The sequence below is a fragment of the Pleurodeles waltl genome, chromosome 8 (genome assembly GCF_031143425.1).
Source record: "Pleurodeles waltl isolate 20211129_DDA chromosome 8, aPleWal1.hap1.20221129, whole genome shotgun sequence".
In the NCBI taxonomy this organism is placed as follows: domain Eukaryota; kingdom Metazoa; phylum Chordata; class Amphibia; order Caudata; family Salamandridae; genus Pleurodeles; species Pleurodeles waltl.
This window is the reverse complement of record NC_090447.1, coordinates 852,162,673-852,186,947: the sequence shown is the minus strand read 5'-3', so window position 1 is coordinate 852,186,947 and position 24,275 is coordinate 852,162,673. Positions and strand designations below refer to the sequence as shown.

The window sequence follows — 24,275 nt, the reverse complement described above, 5'->3', positions numbered from 1 at the left end:
ACTGCCAATGTTGTAATGACCCCCCTAGTGATTCTACCGACCGTACAAGTAACACACTGACGCAAACCAGACTATAGCAGAATAGATAAGTGAAAAAGATCTCTAGATGAACAAGACACCACTATTGAGAATGGACAGATCCTCACCCATAATCTAACCTCACTGATTGTAGAGTTAATTTTTATTTGTGCAGACATAATAAATGGTCTTACCTGTGACACAGGAATACAATTTGATGCATTGATGAACTGTAACTGATGAGAAAGCAGGCATGTATGCTGGTAAGGCGACATGTTAAAAACTAATAACATGGTCAGAAAAAAGGACATTTTTATAAAGTTACTTTTCCACTAAAATTACAAAACATTTGATTTAACCATTACATTACGTTTTATAGTTAAGTGGAAATATATTTGAAGAATGTCTAGCACATTCCTAGGTGAAGCTATGAAATAAAGATTTTAATTCTATCTAAGCATGTTGAGCGAAACGTCTAGTAAAGTCTACATAGTGAAATGGCTTTCAGGTTGTATTTCATTAGGAGAACACACTATCCCTAATTTGTAGTTTTCCCCATGGTAGCACCCTGACTTGTGGGCTTTAGGGAGGACTTGTCAACACATATAAATATAAGTTTAGTACAAAGGCACTTTCTAGATCATGTCGCATTTCAATTGCAGCCCAGTCATAGTACAGTGGTACTCCTCGCAGACATATACTTTTTTCATGTATGTGAGTAGTGTAAACAAACTCTGCATCCTACGTCCGATATTTTACCTTTTGTACCATAGGTGTATTTTAGGCACTGTTTACAATGAACGTTTAGGAAAATTAAATAGGTGAAACAAGAAGTTCCAATGTACAGCACGTTTTGGGGGAGCGCAGGCAATTTACCACTATTTAGCAGTGGTAAAATGTACAGAGTTCTTAAGCAAGAATAATCAGGGCAAATGTCTGGACCACAACAAAAATGGGGTCATTTCTTACAGAATTATAATTCCTTTTTTCTTCCTAATGAGAATCATTTAATTTTTCATATGATAGCCCCAATACCACAGTGGCATCCCTAAAAACTCAAGGGATTGATATGCACTGAGATTTGGCATTATACCCAATTGGATGCCCCTCACTGCATTACTTACAAATCACATTGACAGTATTCAGGCTACAATGACACTGCTGTACATACTAGTGGGTGGGAGTGGAGACAGGCATAAATGTTTTGGGATCTGCTGCAACGTTTTGTTTCTGGTTCTGTTAATTAACTTACTAAAATGTATGATCCTGTTACTGATGTCAATCATATTTGCGATACAGACTTGCCTTCAATAACTGCTGCCCAATGAGTTGCTCTGTTTAATTGTGCACTGTGAATACATGTATTGATTGCGTAGCTGAGATCTGACATTCTACCATACTTACCATTTTAGCTGGCTCATACTTTCTGTTACTGTTTAACGCCATCATGGTTACTTGCAGACTTTTCAATGTAATGATAAAAGAGTACATTACCAATTTGTCTATGACACTGCATCACGTTGCGATTGGCGCATCAAGGTACTGTAAAAACCTCAAATATCTTCAGTAAACAGATTAAAAGGAAAAAAAGAATTACATTTTTCTTAAATGTTTTCACATAATTTTCAAGTTGGACATTTGACATAGGATTTTTGATTGCATGTCAGTCAACTCTTATGAAATTCAGCAGTGGCTTAAACCGAATACTAATTATAATAATAATAATGTCCAGTTACTCTTGGATTATATTCTTTTGGGTAGTTTGGTAGAGCTTTGCTAATATCATCACAGAAACGAGAAAATAGGTCTCTAATTGCGGTTGCTATTTAGCAAATTTCTTTAATCAGGAAATATAAGACACATTTTTCTTATGGTGCACAGAATAACGATATGTGTTTTAACAATGAAACTGTCAATTGTAATCCTGCTTTAGTGCAATAAACATATGCGATGTGGTATTTTTCTACCCTAATAAAACTACACTAAAAATCGACTTAACAAAAAGACATTGGCAAACCTACTTAAATAAGTATCACAATTATTGCCTGACTACTAATATCAGCCTTAAAATACGTTTCCTTTTCTATGCAGCATTGTATGCTTTATTACCATGTAACAGTAATCATTCATCCTATAGTTTTTTCTTGTGGAAATTGTGATATTATGCAATGCCTCATTGAATACTAATTGTATTTCTTTATTCTTATTAGATTGTGAGTCGGTGTTTTATTGATTGAATAAAAATCGGTTAAATAAAAAAAAATAACTCTCCATCAATCCGTGGGTGGAGGGTGACCAAGGAGACAGCTAGTTTAGGAACTCGTGCCCTGTCTTCTATAGTAAGCGAGAAAACCAAACTGCATGCAAAAAATGGTTCATCCACTCAAAAACAACACATTCAAGACACAACAGAATGCAACCATTTACAAGAAAAGACCCAGTAACTTCTGTACTGTCCATGCTGTTTATTTAGCAAAATAACGTTCCACTGTCCAATTCAATTGTGAATAATGAGTTTAGAAAAAGGGAGCAGTTTGGACTGTGATCCCTTACCTCCCTTCAAGGCTCATTTAATTTCTGAGTTAATCTAAAACCAACACAAACACTAAACCTCTTTTAAAACTATAAGCATTAAGCACATTCAAAAAGAATAGTATATTTTGGAGACTCTGTCCTTAAAAAGCTCAGTGACATGCTGATGTAAACATATTTATCTAAGTGGGGTCTCACTCAAAGCCTTGTTTGAACTCAGTCTGCTTTAACTCAACTGAACCATAGACCGTTTTAACATAAAGCCACACTTCTCTTTTCCTTCTAATTATCTGCGCGTGCATGTCCTATGCTACTGGAGCATGAACAATGTCTTACACCTTCATTAATGTTCTGCAACACGCGTTCCCTTGTAAAGCAACTATGTTGTGACTTATTCAAAAGTAAGCCACTATACTTCTCCTGTGCCTGTTTATTCACCGGTCTCCATCTAAGGCAAGCTTGAAAAAGGTTTGGTTTCGGAAATTTTGAGGAACAAGTAAATAAGATCCACAATGTCTGCAATACAGATTTTGGCTCTTGTGTCTTGCATTGGTGGCATGGCAGCCCTTATTGGTGCTGTGGTTTCCAATGAGTGGAAGATCACCAGCAGAGCCTCGTCAGTCATCACTGCCACCTGGGTCTTCCAAGGTCTTTGGATGAGCTGTGCTGGAAATGCGCTGGGGTCGTTTCATTGCAGACCTCATCTTACTCTCTTCAAAGTAGAAGGTATGTGAAACTCACTTGGTGGACAAAATGCTTTACTGTACACTGTTGTGTGTTGAGTGCATTACCCTGCAGACATGCATCTAACTTGCCTTATAAACCACAGCTTCAAGGACAAGTAGAGCTTGTGAGTTGTGACTCCCTTGTACTTTGTGTATGTTTTTTTGTAAAATTATTTATTTTCTGAAAGTTTCCTACTTTTGTGCTAGGGCATTCCCTTTACGCTCTGAAGATGTATTTCAGGTGTCTTGCAATAGATTTGGTGATGCGAGTTAAACAGATGCAAACAACCAACGATATTGAAATGTGAGTGTATATAATTTCTGAGGAATAAAACATGTAAAGTACACAACTGGTCAAGTAAAATGAGGGTTGGGTGAATGTAGGAATCGAGATCGGAAATTTCGGTAGCAGAAGATATCCTCCCGATGTTAGACAACATATGTTGCCGTCAAAAGGTCTCAGTTCTCTCTTATAGTGCTAGACACTATGAGTAAATGTCTGAAATCAATTAAAATCCAAGAGGGAAATCTAGCAGTAGATACTGTAAAACAGGTAAGTCAGTGGTAACATTTCCCAGCACAATTAAAAAACGAAAACAACAACATGCAATATTACAGCAATTATGTCTTTATTAGGCTAATTCACATTTTCGATTGCCGGGTTTCAAGACCAGCCCCTTTCTAAGGCAATAATAGATCAATTGGAGAGATCCTTCCTCTATATGAAAGGCCGAACTAATTATTATATTTTAAATTGCGTCGAAGGAGGAGTGCGAGTTTGGGAGACAGTGACTTACAAAATAGTCACAAGAGGTAAAATTTGGAAGCAGTAATTACAGATTAAATTCTCATCAAACACGGGTCTGTAAACAGCTTGTGGCAAGGCGGGAAGAGTCTGTAAACATTGTTTGTGGCAAGACAGAAAGGGTCTGTAAATATTGTTTGTGGCGAGGCGGAAAGGGTCTGTAAACATTGTTTGTGGCAAGACGGGAGGGCCCAGTGGCTACTACAGCCAGCTTCCCATGGCGAACTTTTGTGCAGGGTCAGTCTTGGAGCTACCCGAAAATCGAAGTTCAGCCTCTTCTAACACCTCTCTATTCTCAAACAAGGTACAGCAACACCATGAGAAGATTCTGTGGTCCCTCACTCTCAAGCTGCTGCCCTGCATGCCTCTGTGCTCAGTTGTGGCTTGGACTGAGCATTAGTGCGGAACCCACGAATAACAACAGGATGGTAGCTGCAGCCACAGATTACCCCTTCCTTTCTGTTATTACGCAACTAGACTGTAAGCCCGGGGGTCTCATTTAGAAATGGCCTGCGCCACCAGTGCTTCACTTTTTTGACACACCGGCGGCACAGGCTGCATGACCATATCTACAAGGCAACGCAAAGCCACGTTACGTGACTTTACATAGTCCTGTAGATATGGCCCCTTCTCAAGTATTACTCTGCGTGAAAGGGGCGTTCCATGGGTGTTGCTGTGGGTGGTCCAACACAACACCCAAGGCATCTGATGCATTCACAGATTTACGAGGTTTCGTAAACCTGGGAATGCGCCAGTCTCCTACGCCACCCCACGGGTGGCATAAGGGTGAGGCAACAGGGAGAGACAACATTATTTCTCCCCCTTTTTCTGCTTTCTATGTGTGCTGCATCCTGCAGCACATATAGAAGGAGGAAAAAGCCTCACATGAATGTTTTTGTGCAAGAAGGTGTCCCTTCCTGCACAAAAACAGTCATCCCCGCAATGCAGGCATCCTTACACCATGGTGAAAAGATGCCTGCATTGGCCCACGCCAGCAATTTGTGCGCCAGCACAGGGGACAAGAACAGGAATGTGCCATATCTTGTAGATACAGCGCTTTCTGGCCCTTTTGTTTTGACACAGTGCAGCACAGAGCGGCAAAAAGACTTGCAACACTGCCTTAAACCAAAGCTTTGTAAATAAGGTCCTGGTTCGTCTCCTACCTAGTTGATGTGAATAGAACTCAAAGTGGCCTAAATGAAATGGCACCTTGGAATTGGTGTCCGCCAGAATCCATGCCAACATACAATTTAGTCGAAGCATACGTTAAGCCCGATACAATAATATTCTTATGTGAATTTAAGACCATATTGTACCTAGGGGAACCACTTTCATTAGAAACACTGTACCAGGCAGCGTAGCACGTGAAACACGGATAAAAACACAGTACTTCATGCTAGTTCACTGAAAGTCTAAACAACTTTCACTTTCGGCTGCTTTTTCTTATTATTAGTGCTGGCAAGGAAACGCTTCCTGCTGTCAAGGTTGTTTCTGGTAGAACTCATAGCGCTGATAAAAGAACACAGATGAACAGAGATCAAAGTACAACTTTTAACTTTTTGATGTGATTGTTTCCACGTTGTCTTAAAAGGTTACTTCCCATATTACAAACACTTTGGCGATCTTATTCTTTTTTTGCAACATAACAATAGTAGTATTTTACAAGTTCGAAGAAAAACCAGTGTGTGCCTTATACAATGGCCGTTAATAGTGCGTCAACATTTTCCCACCAATCTTGCAATCTTGCAAACTATTTCATATTTATTGAGGGAGTATGTTTTGAGTAAATAACATTGGAATCTTCCATGTTTAAACTTGCTGAGATTAATCAGTTGGTTTATCCTTTGTGACGTGCATGTGTTGGTCAGAAATCAAGCGAAGTTCGTTCATTTCAGAACTAGAGTTCTAACTACGTCTCATGAGAATGGTGTAAGGTTGCCTGCACTTAGGCGATTGTTAGGAGGATGAATGTGAACTTGAGGCATACACAGGTTGACCCCCTTAGGTTTACTGCTATACATGGCCAAGTGGGAGTGGGATGACTGACAGGTACCTCCTAGCAATGAAGGCTGCTCTTTTGGTCTACTGGGACCAGACTTGCCTGTCAGAGAGCCATTTGTTTATATGCAGTTTTTGTGTAGCACAAACTCGACCCGTAGGTATTAAAGTGCTTTACATGAGCACCACGTTACGCAAGGTCACACTCGGTTTTAAGGAACCAGGAGATAAGTGATTTGCCCATAATCACAGGATGTTGAGGTGATGATGAGCCTCAAACCTGGTTGTGTTCCCCAGTTCCAGTGTTGGAAGCTATGGAGGTATAGCCACACCCTTTTCACTGCTGTTAACTAGTGCTAGACCATGTGGATAGATAAGAACATCTCAAGTTTGAGAAACACTTCTGTGGTGATCCTTTGTGAAAGGGCATTATTTCTCATGTGGAATCAGTGCTTTAAATGGGCAGGTACTCAGTACCTGGGCTTCCTAAATTTTGAAGGGACATTAACAGCACTTCTCAGCACTGTTCCAATGCTTTTAATGGGAAAGTACCCTCACTTCGCAGTAGCAAGCAGGTACTCTGGTACAAAGAGTACCTGCACTACTATATTTCCATTTCAAGCACTGTGGGGATGAAGTCACACAAAGAACAATATTCCAAGAAAGGGCAGTAAATGGGTTATGCATGCAGGTCATCACTAGGATCATCAACTATGTTTGTGGGTTGGCATTGGCTAAACGCTTTATTCTTTCACTGGGCAGGTGCTAACTTTAGCCTTCGTGATATGCCAGGCAGTACCATAGATTTCATATAGTTATTTATCACCGTAAGCCCATTCAAAGTGCACATTTTTAGCCAGTGATTGCTGGTGGGGGCCACTGGCACATATTTTCAGGGCTCATCACTTATTTTTCCTCATTGTACATTTCCCGAGAGCAAGAGGGAAAAAATATAGCTGCAAAGATGGAGGGCGAGAAAGACAGAAAAAAGTTACAAAGTCGGAAAGCCGGTAAGCGCAAAGTTAGAAAAAAGGGCAGGGAGTTTCATGAGAGGATAATAAAGCCATGATGTGGATTTAAGACTACCAGCCTTGATGTTCGGAGCACCAATGTTTAATTACAACGATCATAGGCTTCTAAACAGAGTTTCGGGCACAATCACTTTCTTTTACAAATCAAGCACAGTCCATTCCTCAAAGCAGCTCATGGGAAATGGACATGAAGAGAGCATTCCCTCATAGAGACTCACAGAGCAGAATTACCTGTCTCATGAGACTATGTTGATTCCCCTAACTGGTTTGTGAGTTTAGAGGGAGGAAATTACAGGAACTGAAATATGGGAAACTTTAGGATCCAGACAAGAGCATAACCTCAGGGAGGCAGGTAAAATCCCCCTCCTGCTGTCTAATACTTCTGATGTGTGTCTCATGGGCAATAATGCTGATGGTAGGGATCTGTATCTGTGTAACGGCAAGAATGGTGTTCGACTCCTGATACTAGTCTGTTTGATGTGGGTGGGTCTACTTTCCCCTGCTCCTCTACCCCTGACAATATCAATAGACCCCTTTATGCATTTCCTTGTGGAATTGAAGCTTACATCCACAGAATGTAACCTCCCCCAACTAAAGGGTTATTAGCATAGGTTCCTTCGTCCGTGGTCCATTCTTGAAAGAGATAACTCGTATTACGTCCTGTGAACAGGTAAAACATCAGGGAAAGGCACTCCATAGTATTGATTAAGATAAGGGGAACCACACTTGCTCTACGCACACCCTAAGGATTTACATTTAATTTCTGTTATGCAATCACAGATTGCACCAATCCAGGACCTATCGTAATAAGGACTTGATCCTACACTCTGTCCTGTGGCCATGATTCTATTTAGGAACACAGGGCCATATTTACAAGAAAGTGGAGCATCACTAGTGATGCACCATTTTTCTTGTGGCCCCCTTGCATCCCCTAACGCCACCATTGTAGCACCGTCTTTACAATACGGCACACCATGGCGCATGTTAGGGGCAATAGCATAATTTTATTGATGCTATTGTAACGCTATACTGTATTACCGTAAACAAAATGACGCTAATCCAGGATAGAGTTAAGAGGCCCCTTGAAATCAATGGGAGCCTGATTTTGACACCTGGTTTAAGCAGGCATTGAAAATGAGGCTAGAAATTTCACAATGGAATCTTGTAGATTCCATTGCGATATTTTTAGTGACCTTCTAATGAGGGAACGTCCCTTTGCATACATCATGCATATATTATGCATGATGTGGAGCAAAGGGTTTACAAGGTGGCGCAAAACCTAGTTTGCACCACCCTGTTAATATGGCTCTATGGAAGTGACCAGTTAGCGTAACATTTGTGGAAATATTTTGCCACAAATGTGGCACTAAGGGGCGCAAGGGGCTTGTACATCTGGCCAATAGATTGTTACTAGGAAAGGATGTCCTATAAATTGTAGGCATTGCTTACTGTTACTTTCAGAACAACTGATATGAGGAACAATAGATCACACAGAACACGGAGGACTCAAAAAAGAGGCAGGAAAGGCAGTTTCTTCAATTGATAGCTCCCAACCACCTACACCCTAAATATGAAGTATAAATACAGTAACCTTTTACAGATCGATACATTGAGCAACAAGGTGAAAGATAAGAATGTAAACTGTCAATGAAATATAAGAGTATTTATAAATTCTTGGGTAATTTATTTAAATTACAGTTTTTTATGTTTATGTGTCAGTAATAATTTACAATTAGTGTGTTTGATAATTTAATATGCAGACCAGCATATTATGTAATATGGGTCTTTTTTTGTGAAATGCACACTCCCCAATGGGGTTCTCTATGACATCAGCACCGGCAGACAATGACAGAGGTACGTTCTTTAGCACAATTCTCTCAGGATCTTGGATTGGAAAAGTTGGAATAGTTAGACCTGTAAGTTTATCTGACGTTTGGAATAGATTTCTAACCTTTACGACAGTCGCAAAGAAGCCCAGGAAAACTAATGGAAATCTCTGACTCATGCTGTTTTACACTGTGATGTTCATGGAACCTAGTGTGTGGTTAGGTTGCATTTCCAGCTAAAATGGGGCAATGGCAAACCAGGTCTGCCTTTCTCAGACTGAAAGAGCCATTCAGGAGTGGATCAGTTTTAGATCTAGCTAGTGACAGCTAAGTCTAAAGAGCATATAGCATATATACCGAAAAACATAGCTATTTAGGCTTTGTGAGTATCTGTCTCCCATTGATCATCTTACATCCATCAACCTTTGGTTGCAGCTGCTGATAATGGCATAAGGGGTTATTGTTCCTCACTGCCATATGACCATTTTATCGGAGAAGTCGTTTTGTGGATCCTCAAGGGATAGGCGCCTACAATGTATTCCCAGTTCTCTGGAAAGGCACTGAATCAAGATAGTGGTGAGCCTCTGCAGAAGCAGAAGTTCTGGGACCGCATAAGTACTGTCGTTTGTTACATGCTCTACATATAGAGACCATGAAGCCTGAGCAGTGAACCAGAAATTGCTGTGCTTCCACCTTGAGATCCCACCAACATGACTTCATGTCCTCCATGGGCACATGTAGTGTCAGAAAATAATGAAGTACAGGAACTTGTAGGGCCAGATTTCAGAAAAGTGGCACTACATAACATGTAGCGCCACCTTTCTTGCAGCCCCTTGTGCCCCCCTACTGCCACTATGTGTGCGCCATATTTAAAATACTAAGCTCAATGGCGCAGGGTAGGGGGCAATAGCATCAGAATTTCTGAAGCTATTGATGTACTGTTCAGGGTTAGTGGCAAATGTCCGGTGCTAACCCTGAACAGTATATAGGGGCCCATTGAAAACAATGGCATGCCCCCCTTTACGCCCCTCTCTGAGCAGACGTTAAAAGTGCTGGAAAAAATGACGCAAAGGCATCTCTTAGATTTCTTTGTGCCATTTTTGCATTCCCCCTAATAGGGGAACACCCATTTGCATACATTATGCCTAGTGCAACTTGTTAGTTACACTTAAACCTCAGAGTCCAAATTAAAATTTCAAAGGGCTTTATTACATACTTGAAGCCAAGGTTACACAAACGAGTCTCAAAACCATAGTATAGATATAGAAAATCACCAATGGAGAATTATGGTGTTGCACAATGTTAAAATCAAAGTGACAGATAAAAGACCAAGACTTCAAGAGCCACAATGCAGAAAATCAGGAAACGTATGTGATGCCTGGATTCTAAAATTAAGTAGCATATTTACTAGAGGGTGGCAAGGTGGTGCGCCAAAATTGGCAGCACGCGCTGAATCACTTTAGAAATGCAAGGATGCGTTGTATTTAAAAAGATACAGCGCACCCCTGTGTTTCCTCTAGCGATGGCGCTAAATTTAGCTGCCGGGGCCAACGCAGGCATCCTAGCACCACAGTGCAAGAGTGTCTGTGTTGAAGCAAATTATTGTTTATGTGCAGAAAGGTGTCCCTTCCTGCCAATAAACAATCTACAATGGCAATTTGGCACTGCAGCATACATAGATAAAGGAAAAACAAGGAGAAATAAAAGTATTTCACCTTGTTGCACCATGCTAACGCCATCCCTGGTATGGCGTTAGTTTTTGGCGCTGCCTCAGATTCATGATTCCTTGTAAATCTGCATGTCCCTCTGCCTCAGAAAACTGTGTCAGGAGGGCCCATATTTACTAGCTGGCACCTGCAGCTTTGGAAAAACTAGCATTCACGTTGAAGATTAGAACACACAAAAAGAATGCAGCCTTCACTCCGACCAAACTAAAATGAACACAAATATACTTTCAGTCTAATATGCCTAAATGTTAAACTTGTCAAATATAAAATGATTATAAAGAATAACATTTCTAAAATACTATAACTTAGACATTCTTGCAAATTAGGAATAAAAGTGGCATACATGAAACAAACTTAATTGTGCACTTTTACTGATAAATTTTAGAGCACTACGTTTAACAATTCGCCTTACACATTACAAAAATAAATATAACCACCCCATCTCATGTTTTAAGAGGCATAATGCACAGCCAGATTATGCTCTTTCAACCCTCCCTCTGAGGATGTGTAATGTCATCACAAACCCACTTCATTCTGGAATGAGACTCTTTAAAACCTAGTTGTTTTGGACAGCTTTCATCTGGATTCTTCCAAATGTTTCATGTCATCATAATATTTACACTGACTATCTTGCAACTCAACTTCTGATCTTTTTTTCTTTCTACCATGCTGAATCCTTATTATTAAAAAAAAATTGTATCCAACTATTCCCACAATAGTCTCAATACAAAACCTACAATTCCACTTCCCAAATTTTACCATTTACCAATAGCAGAAAATTAATCTCCAGCTACTCCCAAACACCTGTCGCATCCAGCTCTCTCAAATCCTTTGTCAACTCTGAAATATTCTGAATATACTTTTGCAGAACCTACTCTTATTCAGAATGAAAGTACCACATTGTTGGACCTTAAGCATCTGACAGGCTCCACCTTCTTTTGCAAGTAACATGTCTAATGCAAGACGATTTTGTAAAACCATTGATCTGATTGCTATCATCTCATAATTTACAGCCAGTGATGCTCCAGCAGTACTAGTGGCTAGTTTATCCACTATAGTAGACAAGCTTCTAATCTTCAAATAATTCAAAATCACTCCCACAGACTGTATTAAAGTGCCAAAGATGTCTCCTATCAGTTCTCTGAACTCACACTTCACTTAGATCTAGAACCTTGCGTCTAAACAGGATTGTCTACATGTTCTACATGATAAATATTGGGAACAACATTCCCCAAATAACACATACCATACCATCCTTTTGGCAATGTAAAATACGCATGTTTTACACAAGAAAATAAACTCCAGGGATAACAGCGTCCTCTCCATCCAAATAAAACTTATAGTTCCCTCAAACTTCAAAAGTGTGTTCACTTTCACTCGTTCCCACAACCACATTATCAGTCTCAGATATTTCCATCCAAAAGCACAATCTTCCTTTGTGTTCCCAGTCTAGAGCTAAGGCAGCTGAGTTTCCAGCTAACCGATGTTCTATTTCTTCCTTTGTCCGCTTATTTTGACTCCGGAAATGTTCATCTAACTGCGAGATGGCTTCCAACTTTCTTCTTCTGTCCTCAAGTAAATTCATGAATTTCTGCTCAACATCTGCTAATATATTTGGGTTAAATTGTGTCAGTGTGCATAAATTGTGTCTAAAGTAGAAACAGGTTTGAAAAATCTTGCAATTATTTTTATTTCCAAGGGAGCTGGATGCCTTTTCAAACGATCAGTCATAGGGATTTCTGAAAGAACTAAACCGTAGTTTGAAAAATAATAATGATAATGTTCTGTTCCATAAAACAAACTCAACAAAAGACTACATGAAATCCCATAAGTCAAAGGAATATGATAATAGGCAATGCCTTCTGAAATAGAAGCAGGCAATTGAGTGCATATATAGCTATCTCCAACTCCATAGTCTCTACATATTCATATAGCAAGCAAAAATTTACATTTGCAGAATAATCTCCCCTAGATGCAACAAAGTGTAATGCTTTCTCATCTAACTCACTACTTTTCTGAGGATTAATAGTTTGGGGAAGATCACTAGAAGATATCTCTTCTTCTACAGGACTGGTAGGGGAAAACATTCCTACTAGTAAAAGTATTAGCATTACAAAGGAAATGAGCAATAAAGCACCTACTTTGTATTTACATCTATTTCTCATATTTGGCTCCATTACGTCTTTAGAATCAGATCTATTACTAAGCACATTTTCTTTTTTGATTTCACCAATGCAAACAGCAAAAGAAAGTTCAAAAGTTCATTTATCAACATTATTAAATCTGCGTGAGACTTCCCTAACCCTACTCTATGTTCTTATAAGGGACAACCCTCTTTCTTCTACTAGGGCCTAGGAAATCTTTCAAATTTTTGTTTCTAATCAATGTAAATGTCTCTAATGTGCATGCAAACTAACTCATGGATGACAATGAAAGTTCAAGGTATAACTCAATCACAATATTCAGTTCATGGAGGGTCAGCCGTACCTGTATGTTGACTAATACTCCCAGAATTCTTGATCTGCGTCATTTGCAAAGTAGGTCTACTCGGGTGAAGAATACCTATGGCTAGGCACTGTTCTTTTTTACTTTGTCAATGCAACACTTTCATCTTCACTTTCTCTCAAACCAGAGTTCTGAGTTTCCTCAGCAATCGCTGGTGGCACTCGTTCCTTAGGCATACTCACTTTTCCTCATTCTTGTCTTCAAGGCAACCAGTCTCCAGCTTCCACTCGCTTTCTTCCAGCACTTTTTCCTTCTCTGGGGTCTGATTCTGAATCTGACTCATTCGTCACAGAACAACACTCTACTGTTTCAGCTTCAGACTCAGTTGTGACTTACTCAAGACCCTCTTCAACTTGATCGAGTGCTACTTCCAGCTCATCTTGGTCCTCAACAGCTTGGCCGACCTGTTGAGGTTGTCTTTCTCATTCCAATGGTTCCTCTAGGACAGGCGCTGTCCTATCAAGGAGACACTCAACTTTGCGAGTATGGGATTCGTGGATTCAATCAGGAAGACCTCCACACTTCACAGCAGTTGTGGTCACAAAGTGTAAGGAAATGCCTCCTTGGCATGGTTACCCCCTAACATTTTGCCTTTGCTGATGCTAAGTTATGACTTGAAAGTGTGCTGGGACCCTGCTAACCAGGCCCCAGCATCACTGTACCTTTGTCTCCACAATTGGCACAACCCTGACACTCAGCACATGCACACTGCTTCACAGCTTGTGTGTGCTGGTGGGGAGAAAATGACTATGTCGACATGCCACTCCCCTCAGAGTGCCATGCCAACCTCACACTGCCTGTGGCATAGGTAAGTCACCCCTCTAGCAGGCCTTACAGCCCTAAGGCAGGGTGCACTATACCACAGGTGAGGGCATATGTGCATGAGCACTATGCCCCTACAGTGTCTAAGCAAAACCTTAGACATTGTAAGTGCAGGGTAGCCATAAGAGTATATGGTCTGGGAGTCTGTCAAACACGAACTCCACAGCACCATAATGGCTACACTGAAAACTGGGAAGTTTGGTATCAAACTTCTCAGCACAATAAATGCACACTGATGCCAGTGTGCAATTTATTGTAAAATACACCCAGAGGGCATCTTAGAGATGCCCCCTGAAAACATACCTGACTTCCATTGTAGGCTGACTAGTTTTTGCCAGCCTGCCACACACCAGACATCTTGCTGGCCACATGGGGAGAGTGCCTTTGTCACTCTGTGGCCAGGAACAAAGCCTGTACTGGGTGGAGGTGCTTCTCACCTCCCCCTGCAGGAACTGTAACAACTGGCCGTGAGCCTCAAAGGCTCTCCCTTTTTGTTACAGCACCCCAGGGCATCCCAGCTAGTGGAGAAGCCCGCCCCTCCGGCCACTGCCCCCACTTTTTGGCAGCAAGGCTGGAGGAGATAATGAGAAAAACAAGGAGGAGTCACCCCCCAGTCAGGACAGCCCCTAAGGTGTCCTGAACTGAGGTGACTCTTACCTTTAGAAATCCTGGGGGAGACCATGTGGATGGAGGATTCCCCCAATAGGATTAGGGATGTGCCTCCCTCCCCACAGGGAGGAGGCACAAAGAGGGTGTAGCCACCCTCAAGGACAGTAGCCATTGGCTACTGCCCTCCCAGACCTAAAAACACCCCTAAATTCAGTATTTAGGGGCCCCCAGAACCTAGGAAACTAGATTCCTGCAACCTAAAGAAGAAGAAGGACTGCTGACCTGAAGCCCTGCAGTGAAGACGGAGACGACAACTGATTTGGCCCCAGCCCCACTGGCCTGTCTCCCTACTTCGACAAAAACTGCAACAGTGATGCATCCAACAGGGACCAGTGACCTCTGAAGCCTCAGAGGACTGCCCTGCACCCAAAGGACCAAGAAGCTCCCGTGAACAGGGGCTCTGTTCAACCATCTGCAACTTTCAGCAACAAAGAAGCAACTTTAAAGACTCCACGTTTCCCGCTGGAAGCGTGAGATTTTGCACCCGACGTCCCTGGCTCAACCTGCCGAAAACAAACACCTCAGGGCGGACTCCCCGGCGACTGCGAGCCTGTGAGAAACTAGAGACGACCCCCCTGAGCCCCCACAGCGACACCTGCAGAGGAAATCCAGAGGCTCTACCTGACCGCGACTGCCTGTAACAAGTGACCCGACGCCTGGAACCAACACTGCACCCGCAGCCCCCAGGACCTGAAGGAACCGAACTCCAGTGCAGAAGCCAGGCGACCCTCTGCCTAGCCCAGGTGGTGGCTACCCCGAGGAGCCCCCCTGTGCCTGCCTGCATCGTTGAAGAGACCCCCGGGTCTCCCCATTGATTCCAATACAAAACCCAACGCCTGTTTGCACTCTGCACCTGGCCGCCCCTGTGCCGCTGAGGGTGTACTTTCTGTGCCTGCTTGTGTCCCCCCCGTTGGCCTACAAAACCCCCCTGGTCTGCCCTCCGAGGACGCGGGTACTTACCTGCTGGCAGACTGGAACCGGGGCACCCCTGTTTCCATTGAAGCCTATGTGTTTTGGGCACCTCTTTGACCTCTGCACCTGGCCGGCCCTGAGCTGCTGGTGTGGTAACTTTGGGGTTGCCTTGAACCTCCAACTGTGGGGTACCTTGGACCCAACTTTGAACCCTGTAAGTGTTTTACTTACCTGTGAACTTAACAATTACTTACCTCCCCCAGGAACTGTTGATTTTTGCACTGTGTCCACTTTTAAAATAGCTTATTGCCATTTTTGTCAAAACTGTACATGCTATTGTGAATAATCAAAGTTCCTAGAATACCTGAGTGAAATACCTTTCATTTGAAGTATTACTTGTAAATCTTGAACCTGTGGTTCTTAAAATAAACTAAGAAAATATATTTTTCTATATAAATACCTATTGGCCTGGAGTAAGTCTTTGAGTGTGTGTTCCTCATTTATTGCCTGTGTGTGTACAACAAATGCTTAACACTACCCTCTGATAAGCCTACTACTCGACCACACTACCACAAAATAGAGCATTAGAATGATCTCTTTTTGCCACTATCTTATCTCTAAGGGGAACCCTTGGACTCTGTGCACACTATTTCTTACTTTGAAAATAGTACATGCAGAGCCAACTTCCTACACTAAGTCATCAGCTGGTAGGCTCCATGCCACCGAGGTCCCAGATGTGTTTTTCTAACATGTTTCTTCACCAAAACTCAGTCTCCGGGACTGAGGTCATGGCACTGTTCCTGTAGTGGATAAGCTGTAGTCCATCTGATCTGATGAGACACAGAACGCACCACATCAGCTAGTTCTTTGTAATAGTCTAGGACCATATCATCTGTTACATTCACAAGTGCATTTGCAGGAATCACTGGCAGTCTCATCGCCCTCCCCACCAAGATTTCGTGGGGAGGCAGTCAAGCCTTTCGATCAGGTACACTCCAAAAACTCATCAGCACAAGGGACAAAGCATCAGACCATTTCAAAAATGTTGAAGCACACACCTTTGCCATTCACTTGCTCAACAAGACCCGAAGCCTCAGGTCCATAACTGCAGTGCAACCTCTGTTCCATTTGCAATTCTGCGCACACAAATTTCCGAACCTCATTGTTGAAATGAGTTCCCCGATCTGATTTCAAAGATGTTGTAAATCCAAACCTAGGTATGAGTTTCCTGAACAGTACAGTACAGTAAGACTATAATTTTACCTGGTTGGGTATGCTTCAACCCAATGGGAAAAGATACACACAATAACCAAAACATAACTCTGTTGCACACAGGCATCTCAATGAAATACATCTGTACCCTTTTAAAATGTCCTCCTGACCTTCCTATATGACTCAATGTAACTGCAGTTCTCTTTCCAACATTGTTCCATTAACACACAACACATTAGTGACACAACATTTCAGCCATCAATCCGAATTTAGGATTCAACCAACTATGCCTGGACAATCTTACCATAGCATCCCTGCCAATATGAGCAGGACCATGAACATGTTGAGCCATAGGAGGTAACAGACTATTCAACAACACTGGTCTTCCATCCATTGAAACCCAAATGTCATCATGTCTTTTGATGCAACCTGCCCTGCCCCAGTTCTGCTGTTCATGTTCAGACACTTCCTCTTGAAGCCTTTTACCTCATCCCAAGTATCACCTACTGTCAACAAAAGGATAAAGTTAGTCTCATCCATTCCCTCGTTTGTGAATTCACCATTAAAGGTACAGACATTATGGGAACAGTACCTCGCACCCTCTTCGGCAAAGTCACATGATCATCTCCAGAACAATGTGCAGGGCATTTCACCACTGCAACTTGTTCAAGCAATTGTAGTGTATCGAGGAGGTTTTTCACTTGTTCACCATTCCAGATCGTAAATCCAGAGGACGTTATAAAGCCTCGCTGAGACCACAGTTGTCCAAAGTCATAAACAACATCAAAGCTGCACTGCACATCAGTAAAGATTGTCACTTTCAATTGATCAGGGGCACAGAATGCTCTTGGAAGAGCAATCAATTTGCCAGCTTAGATGGTAAATATTCCCTGAGGCCAAGAAGCATCGACAATTCCCGACAAAGTACAAACAGCATAAGCTGCTCTCAAACTTCCTCTGTTGTCTCTCAATCATGAACCATCAACATAAAGAACATAATCAGATTCAGGTAATGGTTCATCTTGTATGTCTATCCTCAGTGTTGTACATAGTTTAGTGACATCAAGACAATTGTGGTCTCTTTCACAATCTTAATTGGTTCCCGGATCCAGAGCTGCAGGATTCAATATCTCACAATATTAGATTGTTGCATTCTCTGCAGCCAATATGATCTGTTCGTTCTTAGTACGTCGACTACTTTTCAGGGGCTTCCTTCTTGTTCTGATCAATAAAAGCTCAACTAAGAGAGGGACGTACACAGTTAATGGGTGACCCACAACAATATTTTTCCATCTCCCTATGCTAGTGGTAACCACAGCTACTGATTTGAAACATCTAGGCAATGCAGAAGCAACAGAATCTAATGTGATGGAAAACAAAATGCCACAGATCTCTTAGCATTTCCAAGCGTTTGAGTCAGCACTGAGAGAGCACAACCCTCCCTCTCACTACAGAAAGTGCCAAAGAGTTGTTATAATCTGGCATCTCTAGAGCCGGGGCACAACAGAGACATTCTCTGAGCCCTAGAAACGCGACAAGGCAATCTTTGTCCCATGGTACCAGATCAGACACATCCTTGTGTGTCAGCCTCTGTAATGGTTTAGCCACTAAGGAAAAAGTTGGGTGTCCACTGTCTACAGCAGCTCACCATTCCCAAAAACATCCTGACTTTGTCCTGTGTAGTTGGCAGATCCATTTTCAGTACAGCTGAAATCCTCTCTTGTGACACTTTTCTTACTCCTTTCATAATGTGGTGTCCAGATATTGGACCTGTTTTGACAATATTTCAACTCTCCTGGGGATACTTTATGTCCATTCTTAGCCAGGTGGTTCAGTAATGCAATGGTATCCTGTTTACAAGCTTCTTGAGCATTTGACACCACCATGAGGTAATCAATATACTGAATCAGGACAGATTTGCATGGCATGACCAAGGATTGCAATATTTCTTTAAGATCTGATTGAACATCAATGGTGACTCAGTATACCCTTGTGGAACTGGGCACCATGCCAAAACCCTGTTTCCAAGCCAGAATGCAAAGAGGAATTGACTATCGTCACGCAATGGTATCGAAAAGAAGGCTTGACCCAAATCAGTGACAGTGAACCACTCAGCTTCACATGGAATCTGAAACAATATTACAGCCTGATTCGATAATAGGGGCCAACAAGGTACAACAATATTGTTTATTTTCTTAAAGTCCTGTGCAATTCTGTATTATCCATTTGGTTTCTGAAGATCCATGATGGGAGAGTTACAAGGACTTCCCGTTATCCCTTTCAGAATTCCCTGCTGTATCATGGATTCTATCACAGGAGTTATTCCAGCAATAGTTTCAGGAGTCAAACTACATGGTGGGGTTTTTGGAAATTCAGCGTTTGGTTTAGCAGTAATCCGAACAGGTTCCACACCTTCTATCAGTCTGATATCTTTTCCTGAAAAATCCCACAAGACAAATCGTCAATTGGTAAACAAGTCAAAACTTTCAACAACATAAAGACTGTATCTTCATCTTAGGTATGAACTTCTATCCCTGCTGGGGTGCAATAGATTACACACTTTAATTTTGACAATAAATCTCTTCCCAAGAAATTTGCTGGACTGCGATCACTTATTATAAACTTGCGCTTGACTTCAAAAGATCCTATTTTTAGTTTGACTGGGGCAGTTTCTTGAGCTGTCATTTGGTTAATTTCTACACCAACAACTTGAACTGTTTGTCTCAAGAGGGGTATGCTTGGAATTTCTACTGTTCTCAGAGTAGAACGGGTAGCACCAGTGTTAACCAAAAATGACACAGGGTGGTCATCCATTTCACTATCTACGAGTGGTTTGCTCTGGTCTACCTTAAGGCTGAGCCAAGTGTGCATTGTTCCTCCCCTCCCATTCACCATCAGGCTGGCTGATCGGAGCCATTTCTTTCACCCATGTCAAACAAAGGGACCTGTTGAAACAGATTATTGTCATGTACCCCATTCACATTCATCCTCATGACCTGATTTACATTTTGGTGCGATCCAACAGCATTCTGAATTGGCATTGGTGTTGGGGGACTTGCTTCACCATACCTTGGAGCACATTACAAATTTGGCACCTAGGTCTTTGGACACCCTGCATTTGGTTAGGATTATTATTCTGAGAAGGCACAAATCCTGCATTTTGGACTTGATTAGCTCTTTAAGAATTTGGATTCTGTGACTGTTGATATATACCTTGCATTGTACCAGCATTATTTAGAGCTATGGGCATCTAGATAGCCTTTTGAGCTGCTTTCATTTGGGCAAGCATTAACTTTTTCTTCAACTTTTTCTGCTTGATCTTTATCTCATCATGGCAATATTTTGCATAAAACAAAATCTCATCAGTAAGGCTATTCTGCCAACAGATTAAGGCACTCATAATGACATTAGCGGTAAGTACCACTTACCGCCGTGCTGACTGCAGCCAACAAACCGCCGCTGCACCGGATTACCGCTACCCATATTATGACACACACATAGCAATCTGTCACTATACAGCAACACACACAAGTCTGCAAGCCCAAAGGTCAGTGATAAATTGGCGGTAGCAAATCCCACATCGTTACGCCAACAGAACTACGCCCACAGCATTATGACCCACAAATCACCGCGGCGGACATTGAATGACGCTAAACCATTGGCGGTACATACCGCTGCGCTCAAACTACACACATACATACAAAACAACACTACAATGGACAATTTGAATAACACACACCTGACACCCATACACCACCACGCCCACACCACTATAAAACACACACCCACATTACCCACAACCCTTTACAACTACACCCAATTGCCACAAGAGAGATAGCAAGACCACAGAAAAGACCACAGCCACACACCACCATCACCCATACAGCATCCACGCACCTTACATTACACACCCCAACACATCACCCCATACACCCTCACCCACACCACTCACACTACACCCATTGCACCACAACAACACCTTAGGTTCTTAGAGGAGGAGCTAAGGGTCATGGTGGAGGAAATCATCCGGGTAGAGCCACAGTATTCGGATCACAGGTGCAGCAGACATCCACTGCTAGGAAGATGGAGCTATGGCGAAGAATCGTGGACAGGGTCAACGACATGGGACGGCACCCCAGAGCAAGGTATGACATCAGGAAGAGGTGGAACGACCTACAGGGGAAGGTGCGTTCCACAGCAGAAAGACACCAACTAGCTGTACAGAGGACTGGCAGTGGATCCCCTCCTTCTCCCCCACAACTAACAACATGGGAGGAGCAAGTCTTGGCAATCATGCATCCTGAGGGCCTGGCAGGAGTAGGAGGAGGACTGGACTCTGGTAAGTCAAATATCTATTACTATCATCCCCCCACCTGCATGTCATCACAAGCCTCCACCCTTACCATCACTCCCATCACTCCACCACCTCACACACACCCCATCATCACAACCCACCCCTCCCAATACCAAGCCCTGCACGTAACACCAATGCACGGACCCCCATCACAGACCTGCATGGAAACACATCACTAAAGCATGCACATTAGAGAGAATCACCTAGCCCACCAAATAACTACTCACACAAGGCAAAGCTGCCAGGGCTATAACAACCATAGAGAGCAACACACCCATGCACAAGATGTCACAAGCAGAAACAAAAACATTGCATTTACATCCCCATAGGTCCCCCACCCAACGTCACCAGAGAGGAGGTGCTAGCAACATCCAGTCCCCCCCAGAAGAGGCCCACAGTGATGACAGCAGCTCTGGACGCCTGGATCTGGATGACCAACCTGGCCCATCAGGGACCTCCGGACAGTCGGTTACCCAGGCACAGTCCCATACCACCACAGAGCCTCCCCTTCAGGAAACACCAGCACAGTACCCACCCAGCTGGCCCATACCTCTGTCCCCAGGACACGTCAATCAGCAGTGTGTCCACCAGTACAGGGACCCCAGGCCACCCCACAAACACAGGACGATCAGGGACCTGGGGTCAGTGGCAATGGGCACACGGTTCAGGGGGCACAGGCACAGGACAACAGGGAAGCTGGAAGGACTGCTGTGTGATGGGGGAGGACAGGCCCAGGGAACCGACTCTCCATGAGGCACTCACCAAGATCCTGGGAGCATACCACCTTTACCAGGAGACGATGGGCCAGATACTGGACAAGTTGCAGGAGAGCCAGCGGCTGCAGGAGGGAGAGTACCTGGGGATCAGGGAGGACTTGAAGGACATCAACACCACCCTGGTCACCATTGCAGGGGTGCTGGCAGACATGGCCAACACCATGAGGGAGGCAGTGGCACAAAAGCGGGCCCCTGACACCAGCCAAACTGATGAACAGCCTTCCACCTCTGCTGCTGCTAGTGGACAGGAGGCCCTGCCACAGGACCAACAGGCCACCAGCACCCCTCCCCCTGCAGAAGGAGAACCACCCCGCAAACGGTCCCTGCAATCCAGGCAGAAGCCAGAGATAATTGCCAAGACCCTGCCAGGAAATAAGACTCTCCTGATTGTCACCCTTGTGTCCCACGCTGTCACCCTGTCCACCTTGAACTGCCACTGCTCGACTTCCTATGCCCCCTTGGACAATACACCTGTGATCCACATAGACTGGACTCTATCCTGGACATTCCTCCACCACTACCCCAGCCCATTGCACATCCCCCTCTACTTATTGGCATGTAAATAAACACCATTTGAATAAATACAAGTAGGGAGTCTGTCAAGTGATTGAACTATGTATTAGTTTAACAACCTTTAAACACTGCAATACAACTGTACAGTAATGTATACACAGGAATGACCTGTAGTTGGCTGCAGTCAACACATCAGGAGCAATAGTGGGGTACAAATATCTGAAAATGCCAAAGGGTACAGTAAGTGGCCACAGAAGTGGGAAAATAAGCCTGCCACTGACAATGACAAACACAAAACTGTCAATGAAAAGTGAAGTTACTGTGTCGTACCTGTGTGTCATTGGAAGTATTGTCGTATTATTGCACTTCTGTTGTCCTCATCCTCGTCCTCTGCCTCCTTATCTTCACTGTCCACAGGGTCCACTGCACGGCCATCTCCAGCCTCATCCTCCTGCAGAAAAGGCACCTGATGAAGTAAGGCAAGGTTGTGCAACATACAGCATGCCACGATGATCTGGCAGACCTTCTTGGTTGAGTAGTACAGGGATCCACCTGTTAGATGGAGGCAACAAAACCTGGCCTTCAGGAGGCCGAATGTCATCTCTATGACTCTTCTTGTTCGCCCATGTGCCTCATTGTAACGCTCCTCTGCCCTTGTCCTGGGATTCCTCACAGGGGTCAGTAGCCATGAGAGATTGGGGTAACCAGAGTCACCTGCATATATCGAGGGACAACTGTTAGACACACACTAACGCTTAGGGCCCACACCATACCCATGCACCAACACCTACTGGGTGGGAACCAGGGCGCACCTATTAGCCACACCCGGTGCCTCTGGAGTTGAGCCATCACATATGGTATGCTGCTATTCCTCATGATAAAGGTATCATGCACAGACCCAGGATACTTTGCATTTACATGGGAGATGTACTGGTCCACCAGGCAGATCATCTGCACATTCATGGAGTGAAAGCTCTTACGATTACTGAACACCTGTTCATTTCTCCAGGGTGGACAAATGCAATATGTGAAGCATCAATAGCCCCAATAATGTGGGGGATATGTCCCATTGCATAGAAATCATCTTTCACTGTGGCCAAATCCTCCACCTTGGGGAAAACGATGTAGGTGCGCATATGTTTAATCAGGGCAGACAACACTTTGGTCAGCACTGTTGAGAACATTGGCTGAGAGATTCCTGATACCAAGCCCACTGTCACTTGGAAGGAGCCAGTTGCCAGGAAATGGAGCACAGATAGGACTTGCACAAGAGGGGGATCCCGGTGGGCTGACGGATAGCAGATATCAGGTCAGGCTCCAATTGGGCACACAACTCTGTGATTGTGGCCCTGTCCAGTCTATGGGTGAGGATAATGTGCCTGTCCTCCATTGTTGCCAAGTCCACCAGGGGCCTTTAAACGGGGTGATGTCTCCATCCCCTATTCATCCGCAGCGGTTGCAATCTAGGGTGCAAAATGGTGAGCAGCTGGTCAGTATTCCACATTTACAAACACTACACTGCATTGCATGTTGTGACTGTAACAGTATATTGTTGGATAAGCCCAAATGGTGCCTATCTGTACTGTGATGCAGTTAGGTGCCATGGCCTACCCCCCCCCCCCCCCCCCACTGAAATGGTGTCCACCTGTCCTGTATGAAGGGACATGTGGAAATGAGGTAATTCCGCTGACGTTGTGTGCCATTGCGGGAGGCAGTCGAGAACCGCCATGCAACTCCTCATTGGATACTATTGGGCTCTATGGGTTACTGTGGCCAATGATGTTGTACGCCAGCGGTGACAGTACGCACCGCCGCGGACATGACCGCCGTTTTCTATCTGTTCACTCACT

The 24,275-nt window shown here is 43.5% G+C and overlaps 1 protein-coding gene across 1 annotated transcript in view; it reads left to right on the top strand.

Moving 5' to 3' along the window:
- Positions 1-2,994: 2,994 nt before the first annotated feature.
- The window catches only part of LOC138249171 (claudin-10-like), a 427,524-nt gene continuing 406,243 nt past the window's right edge, over positions 2,995-24,275 (top strand). The window contains exon 1 of the mRNA XM_069203174.1: positions 2,995-3,276. Within this exon, the coding sequence (XP_069059275.1) occupies positions 3,063-3,276 (214 nt within the window). The 5' untranslated portion in view covers positions 2,995-3,062. The remainder of the gene's footprint in view (positions 3,277-24,275) is intronic.